Genomic DNA, 20,073 nt, shown 5'->3' with positions numbered 1-20,073 from the left:
AGACTTAACGTAATCACTTTTCTCTCTCTAAACTGAAATGTTTGGAGGCGATCACTTTTGTTTTAACTAATCACAAGTGGCCATAAATTTCACGAGCCAATCACAGCATGACATCCCTGTTTTAAACCTGTCTCTCTCTGCTGCTCAGTTGTCATTTCAGCCTAAGAGCTCAACCCTCCTCCTCCTCTTGCTCCTTCGGTCTTCTTCATGCAAGGCTCCTGGGTTCTCCTCCGGCAGGCCACTGTAGTTGGCTCCTCGGTTTGGTCTTCGGGTTCCTCACACCACCGTCAGTGTATAGACTCCATTGGGGGATTATCTTTTGGCTTTAAACCCCTTTGAGAAAATTAAATCCTTTCATAGCAATGGAGTCTAATCTCCAAAGACTGTACATTTCATGCAAATGTACGATAAATCTATGCGTATCTGCAACGACGTCTCTCCTGATTGAAATTAGGGTCCCTACAGGTCCCTACCGAAGCGTTGAGAACTTTGAAAGTGTACAGACAGTTTATTAAAGAGATAGTTTTTGAAGACAGTACCGTTCAGTATACAGGCAGGCGCCATCTTGGGAAAACAGTCATGATCAGTCGAACAACGAACCAGTAACCAGTAGCATAGCTCAAGCACGTTGTTGGTTTTCCCAAGATGGTGCCTACCTGTATGCCGAATGGTGCTGTGTACATGTAGTGCTATTTTGAGCATTGTTAGTGGTATAGAAATAGCAATTTCTTTTTACTTTTGCGTGCCCCGACAACTAGCGTTAATAAACCTAAACACTTTACTTAAGGACATAAATAAGCTAAAACTGGTCACATGTGATTAGCATGAAAACATAGGCCTATCCCAGAGAACAGTCGACTTGGACCCATGTGTTATTAATCCTTAGGTTCATTCTGAGCCATAATTGTTCTTCAAAGGATAGTTAAAACATTTTAGATCGGAAATGATTATTTTATTAATCAATCAATCATTCAACGGAAGATTAATGGCCAATTTTCTATTTTGGTAATGGAGTAATCTTTTAAGCTATTCAGCAAGCAAAACACAAAACTTTCACTTATTCCAGCTAATCCAATGTGAGGATTGGCTGCTTTTCTGTATGTCATGTTTGGCTTCATGTGTGTAGCTGGAAGTGAAGCAACGTAAGAGATGAACAAAGTTAACCCTAACCATCCTCTTACCACAGTCTTTTAATAAACATAACTAAGTAGTTTTGGTGCCTAAACATAACCAAGCTGTGACACAACATTCTTTGGTTTAGATGTGAGGACAGAAAACGCTCCTGCGGGTCACATGTCCCGCGAAGGGCACTCATTTATGAAAGCAGGTTGTATTAGAGGGTAGTAATAAACAACCTATATCAAATGGTTTGGAGGACATGTTGGTTTTGACTGTTGGTCGGACAAAACAAAACAAATGTAGATGACTTTGGGCTCTAGGGATTTATACTGGGAATGTATTACTTTACTTTGACATTCTATAGACTTAGTGATTGATTATTACAGAAACTAATTTGCAGATTAACGGATAATGAAAATAATCATTAGTAGCATTTTTATATCTTTATCTCATTACAATACACACATATACATTAAAGAGTTTTTGGTTGCCTTAACGGTTCCTCCTTTCTTGCCCTAAAGTGATCCCTTCCTAGAAAGAGACGGGAGACTAAATCCACAGTTGTCATTCTTTTCATAAATATATTATAAAGTTTAGTTGAAAGTAATATGAGGCGAAGTCCACCAAATCCTTTGAGAATAGAAAGAAGAATAACACAAAGGGGATTTTTATTCATGCTAATCTTTGGAAGATGATCGTTTGATTTGTCAAACTCAAACTGAAGTCTCATATTAGCTGTGCGGCTAATAACTCTTGAACATCTTCTTAAGACAGAATAGAAAAATGTCAACCTATCCTTTAACTTGTAGAGCTATGGAGCGGAAATACAAAGGGCATATAGTATCCAGAGTAATGGTGACTATTCTGGTTAAACATAGACTCCTGTAGCGGAAACAGAGAACGAGCTTCATAAAATGTGTTCAGGACAGAGAGGAGACATCAAGAGGTTAGGCAGAGAGCACTAGGGGGTTGGTGTTGGTCACTTTAATGACTCTACCAGTGAAAGTATGTAGAGCAACTTCTGCTACTGTCATTAGGGGCCCGTCCTCACACAGGGAGAAAGAGAGAGCCCACTCTACTTCCTGTAGGTAGGTTCAACAGGGGGAGAACTTCATTTTTCAGTGTACAAGAATTACATCTCTGATAAAAACAGACCACCTCCATTACAGGAGGTGCTCTTGTTGAGGATGAAATTGGTTTGGATCACAGTGAGCCCCGTGACAAAAATCTTGAGCTGCATCCCAACACTGGCAGATTGGTGTTAAAGGTCCCATGACATGGTGCTCTTGGATGCTTTTATATAGGCCTTAGTGGTCCCCTAATACCATATCTGAAGTCTCTTTCCCAAAAATTCAGCCTTGGTGCAGAATTACAGCCTCTAGAGCCAGTCCCACAATGAGCTTTCCTTAGTATGTGCCATTTCTGAGTCTGTAGCTTTTGAGGAAGAGAGGGGGGGCAAGGTGGAGGTTGGGGGTTTGGCCTTGACCAACCACCACTTTGCTTGTTTGAAAGCTATTATGTCTCTCTCTCATGGGTGGGCCAAATTCTCTAGGTGGGGAAAGCAGAGAAAGGGGCGGTAACCTTGCCCTTTATGACCTCATATGACTACAGATCGGCCTGTCTGAGCTTTCATTTTCTTGAAGGCAGAAGAGGATACCCAGGGCTCGGTTTACATCTATAGCCATTTCTAGCCACTGGGGGACCATAGGCAGGCTGGGGGAACGCATATTAATGTTAAAAAACATTGTGAAGTGACATTTTCATGCCATGGGACCTTTAAACTTAGACTCAGATAGCCATGATTGCATCATTTATCAGCAAATTGAAATATGTACTGTATAATATAGAGTGTGAAGAGAGTAGTATTAGCATCTAAATCAAAATATACTAAAAGTATAGTTATTATGCAGAATGACCCATTTCAGAATGATGTAGGATTATAATTATTGATGCATAAATGTGTGCATTACTTTAACGTTGCAGCAGGCCATTTTAATTATGTTGTATATTGCTGGGTTGCAAGTAAATTCAATCTTGTCTTAATCTTAAATAATACATAAAAATGTCTTTGTTGAATATATTGTGTATTACTAATCTCAATCTGCAAAATAAAATCATCAAACAAATGTAGTGGAGTAAAAAATTGACTCTAAACTGTAGTGGAGTACAGGTATAAAGTAGCCTGAAATTGAAATACTTAAGTAAAGTACAAGTACTTCAAAAGAGTACTTAAATACAGCACTTGAGTAAATGTACTTAATTACTGTCCATAACTGATTTAATGGCCAAAGGCTGTATCTGATGTAAGTTTAACATTAATGTTGCTTGCATCATTTGAATAATGGCAGGTCAATTTTATTTAACAAAAACGCTGAAACTCTGAAAACAGTTATCTTGCTAAACTGTGCTGATGTGACCTATTCTGCCTTCTGGCTCCAGCAGACATGAATTGGTGTGATCGTATCTCGTGGTGGTTGTGGTTCAGCATTGTTGGTTGTTGTCTAAACTCTGTTTCTGGCTTCACCGTTTCTCTCCTGGGATTGACTCCAGCTTGGTAATTGATGGCGTGTCAGGTCAGGATGTTGCTTTTATTTTTGTTTTTGTTTTGAGCTCACATAATGGCCTAGAGCCACCAATAAGAAACTACATATTTATCAGGATGAAAGAATGCAGCCCGCCTTCCCCTCAAATGTGACTGGCAGGCGTCCTCCACTGGTGAAAAAACATTCTGCCGGGTCATCTACAAACAATACAGGAATTTGTGTTAATGGAATTATTCTTATGACAGTACTAAGTTATATATATTTCAAAATGCCCATATTCATATCTGAATGGCAACTCAGTTAAGCACCTATATATTGTAAATTAGTGCCTAATTGAGGAAGACATGAATGCAAGTGGTGAAAGAAGTATTAAAATCCATAACTTAAGTAAAGTAAAAGGGTTAGTTATAGGATATTAAATATTGCATTAAAAGTAAAAGTGCTAAATTGTAAACTTTACAGTAAGTAAAAGTAGTTTTGTCAACAAAATGTAGTTTATTTAAGTATCATAAAGTAGATAGTAGTAGCAGAATGTCCCTCGTCAGTGTTACATTATTATATATTGTATGGCTCTGTATTATTACAGATTTATTTTTTAAGATGTAGCAACATTCAAATGTTGGAGATGGTCAGATTGCTAGGTCAGATATATATATATGTCTATGACAATGCATCACATTTTACATGATGCTCATGTTTTATATGCAAAATCTTTATCTGAAACGTAACTAGTAACTATAGCTGGCAGATAAATGTAGCAGTGTGAAAAGTAAAATATTTGTAGTGGAGTGGAAGTAAAATAAGCCAAAAGTACAAGTACCTAAACATCTATGAATTACTTTCCTTACTCAAAAAACTGCTTAAAGGGCTTTAACAAGGAAAACCCAATGAAAAATGGTGAAATAAAAAAACCAAGAACTCTTTGGTTTTGTCAATAAAGTGTTTCGTAAAAAAGTATTTCTTTTCATAAAGATGATCCCAAAGGGGGTTTTGGTTTGATATCACCTATGTGCAACCCACTGTCCAGGACTTTGCAGCTTGTTTAAACATTCCCACAAAAGGAAATTAATAAAAAATTGCTGGTCTTATCACACAGACTTTGCCCATATTGTTTTTTGCTTGCCATCCATTTGTTAGAAAGGGCCCCCTTTCTTTTCCCTTTTGCTTGGGGCGACTAAACTTTCGTGTTTTTGGCCCAATCTCTACGTTTCTTTCCCTATCACACATCCTCACCCGCACCTTTTGGAAAAAATTAAGTTAAAAAACCCCTTTTGGGAAGGAGCAAAAAAAGTGCCTCTATGACAGGGAAAGATCTGTGCTCCTGAAGTGATGAACAGGGAAAATAATCTGAAACTTATTTATGCAATGTGGGGCTATGGAGCTTATTAAATTGGGTAATATTGATCAGGTTTACAAACAATTCACTGAGTAACAATAGGGAAAATAAGTGTTTCCTGTTTTACAGAGGACCCCACTTTTGGGGAAAAATTCCCCCCCCCAGCTACAAAAACTTTTTAATTAGGTTTTTCCCTCTCTTTTTTCCCCTTTCCAAAAAGAAATTGACTGAATTTGGAGCTTTGGCCTCTGTTCTCCCTCCTGTTTAAACCATTGACATTTCTCACACCACACAAAGAAATCCCCCCGTGAGGAAACACATTTGAAAATAACTTAAGCTGAAGAGGGGTTGATTTGGAAATTTTTTTCTCTGAGGAGAAACTCTTTCATATGAAGGTACCCATCCCCCAAAAAGAACATACTTTTTTAAACCTTTCCTAGCACGTCTTTGGGATCAATTTTGTCCTGGGGAACTGAAAGAGGGGGAAAGCTGAGAGAAAGAAATTTTTGTTCTTCCTCTTTTTGGGCTTCTATCCCTTTGTAATGACAGGGGGGGTCAGCTAATAATCTTTGTGGAAAAACCGGATACAGGACTTTAAGGATCTTAAAAGACATCCCCCAAACATAGGGGTTTTAAAAACTGCTGTCCACATTTTTTTTCGTGGTACACTTTAAAATACTTTAAACCCAGTTTTCCATTTTATGCTACTTTAACTTTCTACCCCCCTGCATTCAAGGCAAATTTTATCTTTTTTTTCGAGTCATTTTGTAATAGCTTTAGAAAACTTTCAGATTTTGTAATTAATAAAAATAAATCCCCTAAAAAAATGATGAAATAATTTTTGGAAAAGGTACACTCAGGTGACAAAAATAAATTAGCTCCCCTGTACACTAAATTTAAAGTATAAAATTTTAATTATAATTTAGAAACCGAAATAAAATTTTAAAAAAAGGCCATTCTGCAAAATGATTTTTTGTACTTTTTTTTATTCCCAAAATGTTTTTAGTACCGACTTTTTAATGTATTTGGATGCAAATTTTTGTGTATATACTGATATCATTTTTTTATTTACTTTGTTACACAGATGGTTCATGAATCATTTTGATCCCAAAAAGTCAACATACCTAATTTTTTCAAAACGTGTGACATTGTGCAAGACAGTTTAATAAAGAATCAAAGTAAATTTTGATAAGATTTTTTAAAAAAATTCCTTCATTACCCTCCCCAAATTGTTCATACAAATCACCTATTTTGCAGTTTTACTTTTGCATCAAAGTACAGACTGAGTAACCTGACGCCCAGAGGTTTGTTCCCTGAGCATTCACAAAAATGTAGAACCGCTACCGTCAAGTAGCAACTGAAGCAGGAAGGCAAAATGCCGGTTTTTTCCCCCAATAAAGGGTTTGATTTAAAAACACCAGCTTTTTTCCAACCCCTGACTTTTTTCTTTTCATAAAATCACATCTAAACCATTGGGTTCAGGTTTCAAAGGGTGATAAATTAAAAGGATAAGGGTGTAACAAAAGCACCGGGAGCCCCCCGAAGAGATGGGAGGGGTCTGGGGCTAAAAAGAACATTTGAAAAAGTGATTAAACCAAGTCCAGCAAAGGAAAGGGAGGTTGGTAAAAAAATATAAAAAAAAAGGGAAAGAAAAAAACCCTTCCTATACAAAAATTGCCCCTGAAGCCAGGATCTCATTCACTCAACAACAAGGTAAATGGAAAACAGATTTTAAAAAAATTCCCCTAAATAAATTTATGTAAGATTAAAAAGAAACAAAACAACCTCTGTTTTAGGGGTTTTATGGAAAAAAATTTACAACAGAAAATTACATTTAAATCTCAGAGCCTGTAATTTATATTTTTGTAATTAGATTAGTGTTGCTACTTACATATCTGCTAAAAGCTTTTATTGTAATAACTGCACTCGCATCTATTGCATGCAACCCATAACATACTTTATTCTATATCTTTCCTGTTCTTCTAATTTAAATGCAAAGTCTGTCAAGTACAATTTCGCTAGTGATTTTAAAAAGAAAATCTTTCTCAAATGCAAACCTTGTGTGTGATGTGTTGTGTAGCCAGTGTTTTGTCAGTGGATGCAGAAATAGTTATGGCTAACACAGATGTGTAATCTGAGAGGGGGGGTTTCTGTCCAGCCATGTTTTTACACCCAAATAAAAAAGATGGTGGAATCAATCCACAAAGAAACATTTTGGTTCCAGATGTGAACCGTTGTTTTATTCACTCACTAAACTCAATCTATGTGCATAGTTTTTTTGCATAACATACCTGTTTAATTGACTGACATCTACAGGTACTGTATGTGTTGTGTTACTTAAAGAACTAGATTGGCAGAACATTTTGTGTCTTCATTTTCCCACTAGTGAGGTTGTGCTGCTAGACTCTACCTTCTTTGGAGTTCCTGGTGTGAAACTCACATAAGGGAGGTGAAAGTTCAAGGGTCAGTCGTAGCGGCAGCGTGTGAGAATGTTGGTGAGGCGTCTTCTTTTTCTCTTCCTGGGAATCACGACAGTTGTTTCTGCTCAAGGTGGGTCAATCACAAAAATCCAGTCTTGTTGTTGGTACATAGGTATTAAAAATCACAACACCCTTCCTACAAAGGTACACACATTTTTGCAATATTATCAATATATTACCATTGCACCAAACTGCCTTGCACTATATTTATATTTACATATTAAATCTCCGACTATACTGATATTGCACCATTCCTTCCCTATCTTTGTTATTGTATATTTCTTGAAATTTGTAAATTCAATTGTATTATGATACTTGTTATATTTTTAACATGTCTTACTGTCCTTTCTGTTTTTATTCTTTATATGTTAAGTGAGTGTTAAGATTAACCAAAGTCAAATTCCTTGTTTGTTTATGCAAACCTGGCCAATAAAGCTGATTCTGATTCTTATTACAGATGGGCACATTTACAAATGTATGCACATCTAAGCACAGACACAGTTGTGCATTACAATACAATGTTGAAAAATAATAGGAGAGGCAGGCTGATCAAACAATGTACAATCAAAGGAAAATTAAAAGTTAATGTAAAACGTTGTTTTTCCTAAAAACACTGACCTGCAGTCAAACATGTTCCTATTTGTATACTCACATTGTTTGTGGGCAGTCATGTTTTCTAAATCAATGTTGCCCCCACTGAATTTATCACCCTGACTAAGTTTTCTCAATCAGTAACAAGACTGGCAGTTATGTTCAAAACTGTCTGTTTTAAGACAGCTACAACGGAAGTACAGTGTGCAGATGTTACAGATACGCACAACTGCAATCAACTGCAATAAATTTGTTCCTCCCAAAACATCTCTCTGACACGTGGTGAAAAAAATAATTATTTCTTTACTTAAAGGAGAATTCCGTCCAATTTAATGTTAATCTGGATCGTTATGAATATGCGAGTACTTTTGATTGAAAAATCCCCAACCTGAATCGGTGCAGGCAACACTGAGTAGCTGCAGCTACATGTACAAACTTCCACTGAGCTAAAACGGCAGTTAACAGGGCAAGTTTTAGAGTGCCTTAACAGACACTTGCACGCCTTAATATGTCTTTACAACATGAACAGGGCCCTAAACATTAAGATGTGTTTTCAAGTCAGATGTTGTTTTAATTCACCTACCTTCTCTTGTTCTTACCAGTGGGTAGCTTGCTTGCCCGGTTAGCTGCCAGAGCTAGCTGTTAGCTACTAGCAGTTAGCTGCTATTGATAAGTGTGTTCAGATAGGCTTTTGTGAAAATCATAAAGCAGCAGTTCCATGGGGTATTTGTAGCTCATCAATTTTGTGTGTGATTGATCTGGTGTTGGTGAGTAGGCTAGGAGGCTTGGCAGTGTCAATCTCTGTGGTAGATTCCTTAGCCAGGCAGGCAGCCTTCTTCCCCGCCTTCCTCGCCTCCCACAGCCGACAACAATCCCCCGAGCGCCGCGGGGTTGTAGTGGGTGTCCTCCATTCCTTCGCGGCGACACATTGTAGTTTATGTCCTCCTCGAAAATAGGTAATTGAGCACTGCAGTGGTTATGACCATATCAGTAACTATGTAACTACATGGAAACGGGCTAAGTATGCATGTGTCTTGTACAGTAATAGCGTTACTGCCAGCTGTAGCTCACGCTTGGAGCAGCTGCTTCATCTGTGTGTTGCCCCTCTCTGTTTGGTTCTTTCAAACTCTTGTGAGGCGAGTTCTTCGTCTGTATTCTCGGGTTCAAATAAATGAGGGCGACCATCAAACTCAAAAGGCTCTTCCGTGTGTGTGTATATCTGCTATATTCTCCTAGTTACGTTACTCCAAACTTCTTCCGTTGTGAATAACTCCGCTCTTCACTCTTCACAAACACAATCTGCACACTACTGTTTAGCTATCTTTAACTGCTCCAACTGAATTCCCAGGAGACAGCCAAGGCAACTTTGCCAAATTGGCCAGAATTCTCCTTTAACCAGAACGAGAACCGGTTTTCGCAATCAGAATTTACAGATAGACAAAAATTATACTCAAGATGAACATGATTTTAGATTTTAGATATTTACTGGTCTTATTTAATGTTTGAGTTAAATATAGCTCACTAACTTTAGAGCATTGAGAACCAAAGTGCATTGTCAGATATTAATGTAGTGCAAGGTGCAAAGAAATGTGTCACAAGTTTGGTTTTGTTTCTTGCAGGATCATGGAGAAGAGACAACAGAGACTCAACCCCTGCTGTGTACCACTCTGATGGTGACTTTTAACCAAATATGTAGTCATGACTATAATAAGGCTTTTTTGGTGGTTTGAGTCATATTCCTAACAGGTTTCTGTGCTCTGTCCAGACAACCATGAGTGGACCACATGGTTCAATGTTGATCACCCTGGAGGTCGCGGAGACTATGAGCAGCTGGAGGCCATTCGCTTCTACTACCGTGCGCGAGTGTGTGAGACTCCCAGAGCAATTGAAGCCAGAACCACTGAATGGGTTCCAGCTCGGGAAACTGGGGAAACGGTCCATGCAGACCCCACTGTGGGCTTCTGGTGCATCAATGAGGAGCAGGGTCCTGAACGCAACTGCTCCAACTATGCAGTCCGTTTCCTTTGTCCCAAAGGTTCAATCTAGTAACACCTTGAATATTCATTCAGTCTTAACGTAAAATCAAGACCATTTACAAGTCTTGTACCTCATAGGCCTGACTTATAACTTTGCTGATGATATACTTGCAAAAAAACAGAGGACCTCTTTGCTGATAAATTTCAGTTGATTTTTGACTGTCCTTTGCGCTCTCTTTTTCAACAGATAACAGTGTAAACATTCAGGGTGACTGGGGTCCATGGTCTGACTGGAGCCCATGCCCTGCACTCTGTGGTCAGATGGGGGTCCAACTGCGCTCTAGAAACTGCCAATCTCGCTCTATGCCTTGCAGTGGACCTCGAGTGGAAGGGAAAGCATGCAATGGACCGGAGTGCCCAAAAACAGGTGAGCTAGCCCTGGTTTAGTCAGACTTACCCTTCTCCTGCAATTATCTTTTTACTCTTCAGATCTGGGAGACCCAGTTTTCAAAAAATTGCCATCTTTGTATTATTCTGCACTTTAGATTGCTCCCTGCACTGTGTAATGGGGAAAGTGAACGCTGAGTGTGATGTCTGCATGTGTGAAGAACACATCCTGCTGGGTTCTGTTCGTGGTGCTGGGGGTCTCAAAGCTGAAGGGGCTACCATCCTTCGTTCTGGCAAACTCCTCACCCTTACCGACCACAACGGCCATTTCCGCATCCCTGGTATCTGCCCTGATGGCAACACCACCCTGACAGTCAGCCTGAAGGGTCACGCCACCCATAGCATTGTTGTGCCCCACAGTGCTGAACGTGTCTCTGTCCTCAGTGTCCAGCTGAAAAGAACAGGTACGGTGGATGCCTCTAGATCAAAATATTTGATTGCAGTTCACCAAGTTCGTTTTGAGCTGCATGTTACTGACAAGTTTGACAAGCATGTAAGGAAGCTAATGGTTATTTTACCCCCAATTGTGATCTGTCAGAGAAGCTTTATGTGTTGAGCAACCCTGAGAGCAAGGCCAGGAGAGAGGGACAAACTGCTGCTTTCTGCTGCAAAGTGGCAGGAACACCACAACCGGACAAGTACCAATGGTAGGACTTGTAATAGTGAAATTAGTGCACAAATGTTATTGAGTCACATAGATACATTTAAAGTCTGAATAATAAGGTATATTAAATTACTTTTCTCCCCTTTCCTTCTGTGTGAATCAAAAGGTTTCATAACAACAGTCTCCTGGAGAAGCATATTGAGAGCATCTTGGTCCTAAAAGATCTGCGTACTGAGCAGACTGGAGAGTACTACTGCAGAGCAACTGGTGCCTCTGGGGCTATTAAGACCAAACCAGCTACACTTAAAGTCTTAGGTGTGTTCTCAATAAATTGATATAAAATATACAGGAATATGAATAAACATACTATATGTTCATACTATATGTTACTTCCAAAAGGTGGCAGTATGATCAAACTAAATCAACATTTTGATTTCAACATCTCTTATACAGGTAGAGATGAACATTCATGTAATCCCAAGCCTGAATCCCATTTTATCCGTCTTCCACATGACTGCTACCAAAACAGCACAGACTCCTTCTACTACGATGTGGGCAAGTGCCCCTCAAGCTCATGTGCTGGACAGCTGGACAATGGCATTAGGTGCAAAGACAAAATGGCTTACTGCTGTGGTGTCAAAAAGATGGAGGAGAGGCAGCTTACATGCCAGAGCTACCAACTGCCCACCATGGTGGTGACTGAGTGTGGCTGCCAGAAATGTGTGGACACCAAGGCCATTGTGCACGGTAGGGCCATCGCTGCCGACAATGGTGAGCCAATGAGATTTGGCCATGTCTTTATGAATGGAGTACGAATCAGCCGCACAGGCTACAAAGGTACATTCTCCATCCAGGTTCCTCCAGATACAAATAGACTAGTCCTGACTTTTGTGGACAACTTGCAGAAATTTGTCAACACCACAAAGGTACTTCCATTTAATACCAAAGGAGGTGCTGTTTACCATGAGATCAAACTTCTAAGAAAGAAAGACCCTGTGACCATCAGCTCTACAGAAATCAACACTCTGGAGCTTGGGGAAGTAGAGGGCCAGGAGGCAATGGTTCAAATCCAGATTCCTCCTTACGCCTTTTATACAGAAAAAGGAGAAGTCTTCACTGGTAACGTAAATGCTAGCATAACGTTCCTTGACCCCAGAGATGTCTCCACAGCTGATGCAGCTCAAAGTGATCTCAACTTTGTAGGAGATGAAGGCGATACCTTGCCACTGAGAACCTACGGGATGTTCTCAGTTGACTTTAGGGGTGAGGAAAACAATGAGCCCCTAAACGCAGGTGAAGTGAAGGTGTTCCTGGATTCTGCTCAGGTGAAGATGTCTGAGCACCTCAACACCATGAAGCTGTGGTCACTGAACCCTGATACTGGCCTGTGGGAGGAGGAAGGAAGTCTACATGTGGAGAAGAAAAGAAGAGGTAAAAGGGAGGAGAGAACCTTTCTGATTGGTAACATGGAGATCAGAGAGAGACGTCTTTTTAACCTGGACGTCCCAGAGAACCGCAGGTGTTATGTGAAAGTGAGGGCCTTTCGCAGTGAACGCTTCATGCCCAGTGAGCAGGTGGAAGGAGTTGTGGTGAGTCTTATAAACATGGAGCCCACAGCTGGCTACTCCACTAACCCACGTGCCTGGGGTCGGTTCGATAGCGTCATCACTGGCCCCAATGGTGCCTGTCTTCCTGCTTTCTGCGATGAACAAAAAGCTGATGCTTACTCTGCCTATGTTATGGCTAACCTTGGAGGAGAAGAGCTGGAGGCTGTCTCTTCTGCTCCCAAACTCAATCCCAATCTCATTGGAGTGCCCCAGCCTTACCTGGGTAAGCTTAACTACAGGCGGACTGACCATGAGGACCCGAGAGTGAAGAAGACTGCATTCAGCATCAATGTGGCAAAACCAAGTCCCAACACAGCTGAGGAAAGCAATGGACCAGTGTACACATTTGAAAAGTTAAAAGAATGTGAGGAGGCCCCTTTCAGTGCGGCACACTTTCGCTTCTCAAGAGTAGAAGGAGACCGCTACGATTACAACACAGTGTCTTTTAATGAAGATGACCCAATGAGCTGGACAGAGGACTACCTGAGCTGGTGGCCCAAGCCCATGGAATACCGGGCCTGCTACATCAAAGTCAAAATCAGCAGCCCACATGAGATCAACGTGCGCTCCCGCAACATGGGTGGCACCCACCCAAAGACGGTAGGACAGCTGTATGGCCTCCGGGACTCTCGCAGCATCCGTGACAAGGACCAGGCAACAATTTCAGCTGTGTGCCTGGAGTTCAAGTGCAGTGGGATGCTGTATGATCAGGAACGTGTAGATCGGACCTTGTTGAAGGTGATTCCACAAGGAAGCTGTAAGAGAGATCAGGTCAATACAATGCTTCAGGAGTATCTGGTCAACCATCTGCCCCTAGCGGTAAACAACGACACCAATGAGTTCACCATGCTAGCACCTCTTGACCCTCTGGGCCACAACTATGGAATTTATACAGTGACAGACCAGGATCCCCGCACAGCCAAAGAGATTGCACTTGGACGTTGCTTTGATGGCACTTCTGATGGTACATCTCGTGTTATGAAAAGCAACGAGGGCATCGCGCTGACGTTCACCTGTGGAGATCGTGAAGTGACACGCCAGAGTGCCTTCCAGGCCCTGCAGAGTTCTCAAGGTCAGACCATAACAAGCGGGGTTAAAGAAGGCAAGCAGAACCGTCGTGGGCTGAGGGCCAATGCACCCCGCAGCAGCCAAAGACGTAGCACCAGAAATCCTTCAGGAAGACGTGCAAAAGCCGCTATCTAAACACTGAAGGCAGTATGTGGTGACAAACTCAACACCTGCAATGGAGATCAGAGTGGATAGGATTAACCTTGTTTTGATAAACATTTTATAGAGATTTCTTTCAAATTAAGTGAATATGTAACTATACAAAGATAGACCTATTTCTAATAGGACAAATATTTTAATTGTTTTCTGTTTCACCTTAAATTTGTAACTGTACTGTGGTAAATATTTACTTGAAACTGTAAATAGAGTATTTATTACACATGCCTTAAATTTGTTATCAGGGTGTTATTGCATTTATGTTTTTCATTAATGTAAACAAGAACAGAAACAACTCATCCATTTGACCAGTGATTTATTAAATTAGATGCTTATAAAACACTGCAGATGCCGTATCTTCCACATTGTGTGTATCCAACTGTAAATGTAACATTGAAACTGGTCAATTGCTCATAAAGAAAAGGAGAAATAAGCCCCTTTCAACTAACTGTAGCCCATATGAAGACATGGTGGGGTAAGGCCCATAAGCCCCCGCTCCTCATCACACTTGATACAAGCCTGCAGAAGCAATGATTAGGAGACCAGTTGTAGCAAGTTAACCCACTTGTCTGATCCATACATTTTCTGCATTAGTAGAAATCAAATTAGTAAATTTCATTAGTCATGCACAAAAAATACCTATAATTTCCATAAGTACTCTTTGCTCCATATTTTCAAGGATATTCCAGACATCTCAAGAGAATGGCTGTGAGGTTGTACATGTATTATTCTTGACCATCCCTTTTTTTTTTTTATCTTACAGTGAATGTCATGTGCTCTCTGTAAAATTACTTTCTTACATGTGGTGTTTGTCTCAAAATCACCAAGAATGCAACTTTTCCAGAGATAAAGATTTAAAGAATTGTTCTGAATATGGCAATCAAAGTTATAGATACTATATACTTTCCTGTAAGATAACTATCGACAGGTAAGCGAGAACAATATACATGACCATATGGTTAAATAATTTGCATAGAACCGTGTGTTTCTATGTCACTTTACTTTAACTGCAATACTGTGTCTGCCATTTTGACAGGAGCAACACTTAATAAAAAATAAGCCCTGCAAAACTCAGACAACAACAGTTGCAATGTATTCTCTTTTGAAGCTGGGTCACCCAACAGATAATGTGTGTGAGAATCGAGGCTGAATGATACAGAGAAAAGGCAATTCCATATGTATGAACATAAAGAGTTGTTGAGACTGGATGCTCCCTGGTAAAGTCTTTCTGGTCATTGAAGCAAAATGAAGGGGGCAACACATAGTTCAGATTTTTCCAGGATGGCACTGGACAGCATGAGAAGGTACAGCTGCATTTCTGAGGGTTGGGAGGGGAAAATGGCAGTGGTGATGGAGCCAGTGTCACATGAAATCCTCATAGTCTTGGGCATAGCCACCATCAAACTCTGCATAGTCAAGGTCATCCCTCAGCTGTGCTTTGAATCCACCTCCAGGTACGACCCCTTTCTTCTTCTTCTTTCCTTTGTTTTGCTGTACAGGTGAATAAAAGTCCCTTTACTTTATAAAACACATTTACATCAAAAACGCTTTATAATTTGATCACATAATTCTTTGGTTCAACTGTGCAACAAACTAAAGAAATTCTTGATTTATTCAGCTGATAAATTGGCTCGTTACATTTTGTCCTCATATTATGAAATATATATGTTAATTATTCAATGAAGAAACCACATGAATGTTTAAAAACAAACTACCAGACTGGGCAAAGCACAGTTGATTTCTACTATGAGCACACATCCAATGACTTTGCTAGGTGAACAGCACCCCCTTCTGAATATGAACTAAAAATTAAAATATATCTATGAGTAAAAACAAGCATGCAGTCACTCACTTTTTCTTGTTTCTGTTTTTCACTTAGTAGGGCTGTCAGGGAATTACTGACTTTCTTCAAGTCCTCTACTTCCACTGTGAGAGACAGAAAGAAAAATAGTAATTGGTTAAGCCTGCTTTGATTGAAATGTATTAATACAGGGAATAAACATATTAATCAATATTGTTAAGTAAAAAATAACTAAAATATGCTGGTCTTACATGAAATACAGAGTTCCCGAAACAATGAATCCAAGAAACTTGAATAATGCACAGATTTTTCAAAGTGGGATATCTTTTCTTTCAGCAATTTCTCAAACTCTGTGAAGTCTTCTTTAGAAGATGGATTCATGGCGTCAATCCCAGTGACAATGTTTGAATTGCTGCTGACACCTGAAAGAAAAACATGACTGTATGAGGTCTCTTTGAAACGGGCATACAGAGTCACAGATAAAAAGCCATATTTATAAATGGACTTATATTGGACCTCCAGTGTGTTACTAGTTTATACCGAGCATCAAAAAATGGTGGACGGGACAGAGTGGCGGTTCTATCCGGACCTGTGACCAATTCTGATGAATTAACGGGGATGAAAAATTTGATTTTTCAAGCAACCATGGCCAATCCAGTTAATACAGCAATAGCTTATCTCAATTTAGCTAGTAAAATTGATTGTTTACAAAAGATTTATGAAAATATGTCTCATTTTCTTGAACCTAACAACGTGGGCCTTAAGCTCATTGTGCTAGGACTAATTTTATTTAAGGTAAAGATCTACGAGCTATCTGTTTTCGATAAAAGTGCCATACAAGTTCAATGTGTCTGGACATCTTTGAATTTTAATCAAATACCCCTAGTTTATACCAAGGCTCAAGGTTGTAAGCTTTGCTGAATTTTGAGGATACTGAGATAGTAGCGTCAACAACAACAAATCGCAGTACAGAAATGCCAAAGTGTTTGTGGCCAGTTAGAATTGGACACATAAACCAGTTTTCCAGCAGTCACTTTAAATTGCCACACCAGGAATCAAGTGCTCCAGTGAGTGTGAAGGTAAACAGCATGCACAATACCAGTACTGTAAAATCAAAGCAGCTAAATGGATTTCAGTCATCATTAGTTTGATTATTTACACTTGTGCTTTTCCTAATGTGACAAGCAAAATCTTTTCTTCTCTGAAGAAGATCTTTTATATAGTTGTCCACCAGAGAGCACTGGCAAGTTAATTTTTTTCAACTGTAAAATGCATCTTGGCCACAACTTTCTCAAAAAAAAACTCATGGATCCGTTTCAATTTTATGGTTTATGTTGTGGGTTTAAAAAAAAAAAAAAAAGTCCTCAAAAATCAAGTATTGGTTTGTTATTTTTTGGAGGTCCTGAACACACAACCTACATACATGACAGGTAAAGAAGAGTGTATGAACTAATTCTGATGTGAAATGTCAAAAACAACCAAGGTGGCAATCAAGCAAAGATGGAATTAAAGCCCAAATGAAACATTTCCATCCATATAAACAACATGCTCTCTTAAAAGGGTATGCAGTAGTTGTACAGTTTCATTTATACAAAAATGGTAGTGTGTATTATGGAAGACTACTAGGTTTTAGCTATTAAAACAAGATCAAGGAGTTTTCACATTTAATTATTTGAGTGTTTTGTCTTACCAAAGGCATCTTTTGCTAGCTCCAAGTCTGCAGCTTCTTGTAATTCCTTCACTCTTATTTTCTCTGCAAGTTGTTCTTCAGGACTGAGCTCTTCTTTCTGTAATACCAGATGTCACAAAGTCAAAATTAAAACATTAAAAATAACAGTTTAAGAAATATATAGAACTGTTAATGTCATATTGGGTATAAAAAGAAAAGCTCACCTCTTCCTCCAACACATTTTTCAGCTCCTGTTGTTTTTTCTTTAACCGGTTCTCTTTCTCTTTGATCTTCTCACTCAACTTTTTTTTCTCAGAAACTTTTGTCTCTAAACATTTACATAACGGAATAATAAAGCATGTGAATTTGCAGTAAAAGTAAACAATTTTGCCACTAACATACAAAACAATGTATTATGTTCTTGAAACAGTACGAAAATTAAATACATTCCAGTACCTGGCTTTTTCATCTCTGCCTTTTTCTCGCCGTCTTCATCCTCATCATCCCAGTTGTCCTGTGAGTAAAAAAGGTGGGATAGTCGCTATATTATTATGCAGGTTAGCTGTTAAAAAACACTAATTGAGACAAATGCTAATTAATATTACAAAAATTTGACAAGTGGGAAAGTTTATTATATATTTGAATGAGGAAATAAACATTTGTACTGCACTACTACAATGTCTTATCGTTTAGCTTTATTCAATAACTAAAAAACACAGTTGTCTTATCCGAGAAATACAATACCTCACAAACTGTAAATGGAATAACTAACTCAACTTTTCACAGATATACACACATTACTCAATGAGCTTTGACACACTAGCTGTTGTATTTGGGCATTTTGTAAATAAACAATACAGTCGATTTTGCATTACAAATATATGCATTTTGGACAATAATTAATCATGTTGGTCCCTGGTCGGACACAAAGATTGTACCCTGCTTGCTGAATAAGCCGGCAGTTTCGTACTATGGAGGACATCAGTTTCTTTAGTTTGCACCATATGTGACAGAAAACTGAACAATCGATGAGGCCTCTACTAGCACTTTCCCTGGGTCACTTATCCGAGGTTTCTGGACATCAACCATGTCAACATTCAGCTAATAACCACCTGTACTGCAGTATGAACTATGCACTAGTTTCTTACTGTAAGCCTGTTGGGAAGCTGGAACGTTCTAGATCTCGTCCTTGCCTTGAGTCGAGTCATCAACCCAGATGGTTTCATCTGATTGTGGCTAAAGTTGGCTGGCAAGCTAACTCCGCCTCATGTTGAACATTAACGTTAACTGAAGCTAAGGGAATCCAGGACATGACACAGATGCTAATCACCTATAATCGTTTAATGCAACATACTTTGGGCAATAATGAGATAACCGTCTATATTAACCACACAAGTACTCAAACCACTTAAAATAACGACGCTATCGTCGAGGTTACCAAACACAGACGAAAGTTGATATGGGAGCTAACGTTAGCTAGGATAGCCAAGTGGCCCCGGTTTTCTTCAAGCTAGCTAACTTACGTTATCCATGGAAATCCAATCATTGTTTCACTATCGGTAATTGTCAGTTTTCGAATTAAAACAAACATTAGCATCAATAAATAAAGTTTAATCCACAACTGTTAAGGCAGCTAAATCGAAGTTACAAACGTTACTTACTGCCTGGTGGGGCCACATGAGTTAGCTAGCTGTCAGCTAGCAAAAAGCTAACCCGGGCTCGGAGGTGACAGGCAAGCCTCAAGCATGGCACCACAGCGGGTCGATACTTTAACTCCGCATTTGCTTGACAACAACCGGTCCAGCTAACAGCTCACTAAACATTAACCCCTACACACGAAGGCTATCTTTAATCCCATCTCACAGGGTTTAATTTACCTTAACCTCGTCTTCTTCGTCTTCCCCTTCCCATTTGTCCATCGCTGCCGCCTTTTTAATCGGCTCCTCCAGATCAAAGGTTTCAGCGTCTGTAAAAACGACAACATCAAATTTGTTAAGCCAATCCACATCTAACGAGTGAGTCTGACAATAACGGAGTGTTTTGCTTGCAAAACAAAGACTGTGACAAGCGGATGATGTACAGATAGCTATCCTTCCCAACTTAGTTTCTCACCCCAATCCGCCATGTTGGCTGTGTTGGTTGTGTTTGTCTGACGGGCTCACAGTGAAGCCAGTGCTGCAACCCGTTGGCCACGTTCGGCAACAGCTCCCACCTTCTGGCCGTCGTCACGCTTATCCTATGACCTGACTTCCCTGAGCAATGGCAACAATACACTCAAATGGTATTTTTTATTTATTTAATTGAATAGTAAACATATGATGGATGGTGATATGGTGTGGGTTATTGGATAATGTGACACATTTACACTACTGCACACATTATTTTAACAGATTGTCCACACAATCTTTTTTCTAGTCAAAATTTCAGCCCCATTTTCAGATTGAAGATAAGCCTTTAGATGGTCAATCTAAATGATGAGATAGTAAGTCAAATTTTTTACTTAAAAAAAAAAGGTCAGAACCTTGGCTTACTATCTCATAATATTGATTAATGTCCACAGTTGTAATATTTAACTAGCATAATGTTGACTTAAAAAGTCAAAAGAAATATAAGTACAAATTCATATACATAGTTTGTTAATAACTTGATGATTCAACTATATTTTTTTCTTTTTCT

At 39.3% G+C, this 20,073-nt stretch overlaps 2 protein-coding genes across 2 annotated transcripts; one reads left to right on the top strand and one right to left on the bottom strand.

Annotated features, from left to right (window-relative positions):
- Window positions 1–6,599: 6,599 nt before the first annotated feature.
- On the top strand, window positions 6,600–14,976 carry cilp (cartilage intermediate layer protein, nucleotide pyrophosphohydrolase). The gene is made up of 9 exons (XM_032508049.1): window positions 6,600–6,711; window positions 7,385–7,548; window positions 9,689–9,742; window positions 9,835–10,104; window positions 10,293–10,472; window positions 10,591–10,896; window positions 11,031–11,139; window positions 11,263–11,411; window positions 11,550–14,976. Exons 2-9 carry the CDS (start codon window positions 7,488–7,490, stop codon window positions 13,904–13,906), a joined length of 3,486 nt encoding a protein of 1,161 aa, XP_032363940.1. The 5' UTR covers window positions 6,600–6,711; window positions 7,385–7,487; the 3' UTR covers window positions 13,907–14,976.
- On the bottom strand, window positions 14,227–19,734 carry eif3jb (eukaryotic translation initiation factor 3, subunit Jb). Its single transcript, XM_032509967.1, has 8 exons — window positions 19,510–19,734; window positions 19,275–19,363; window positions 17,854–17,911; window positions 17,622–17,725; window positions 17,419–17,515; window positions 15,980–16,150; window positions 15,780–15,853; window positions 14,227–15,418 (listed from the first exon to the last, which is right to left on the bottom strand). Exons 1-8 carry the CDS (start codon window positions 19,520–19,522, stop codon window positions 15,290–15,292), a joined length of 735 nt encoding a protein of 244 aa, XP_032365858.1. The 5' UTR covers window positions 19,523–19,734; the 3' UTR covers window positions 14,227–15,289.
- Window positions 19,735–20,073: the final 339 nt, after the last annotated feature.

This window comes from Etheostoma spectabile, chromosome 1, assembly GCF_008692095.1.
Source record: "Etheostoma spectabile isolate EspeVRDwgs_2016 chromosome 1, UIUC_Espe_1.0, whole genome shotgun sequence".
NCBI lineage: Eukaryota > Metazoa > Chordata > Actinopteri > Perciformes > Percidae > Etheostoma > Etheostoma spectabile.
Note: the sequence above shows the minus strand (reverse complement) of the source record. Positions and strands in the feature narration are given on the sequence as shown.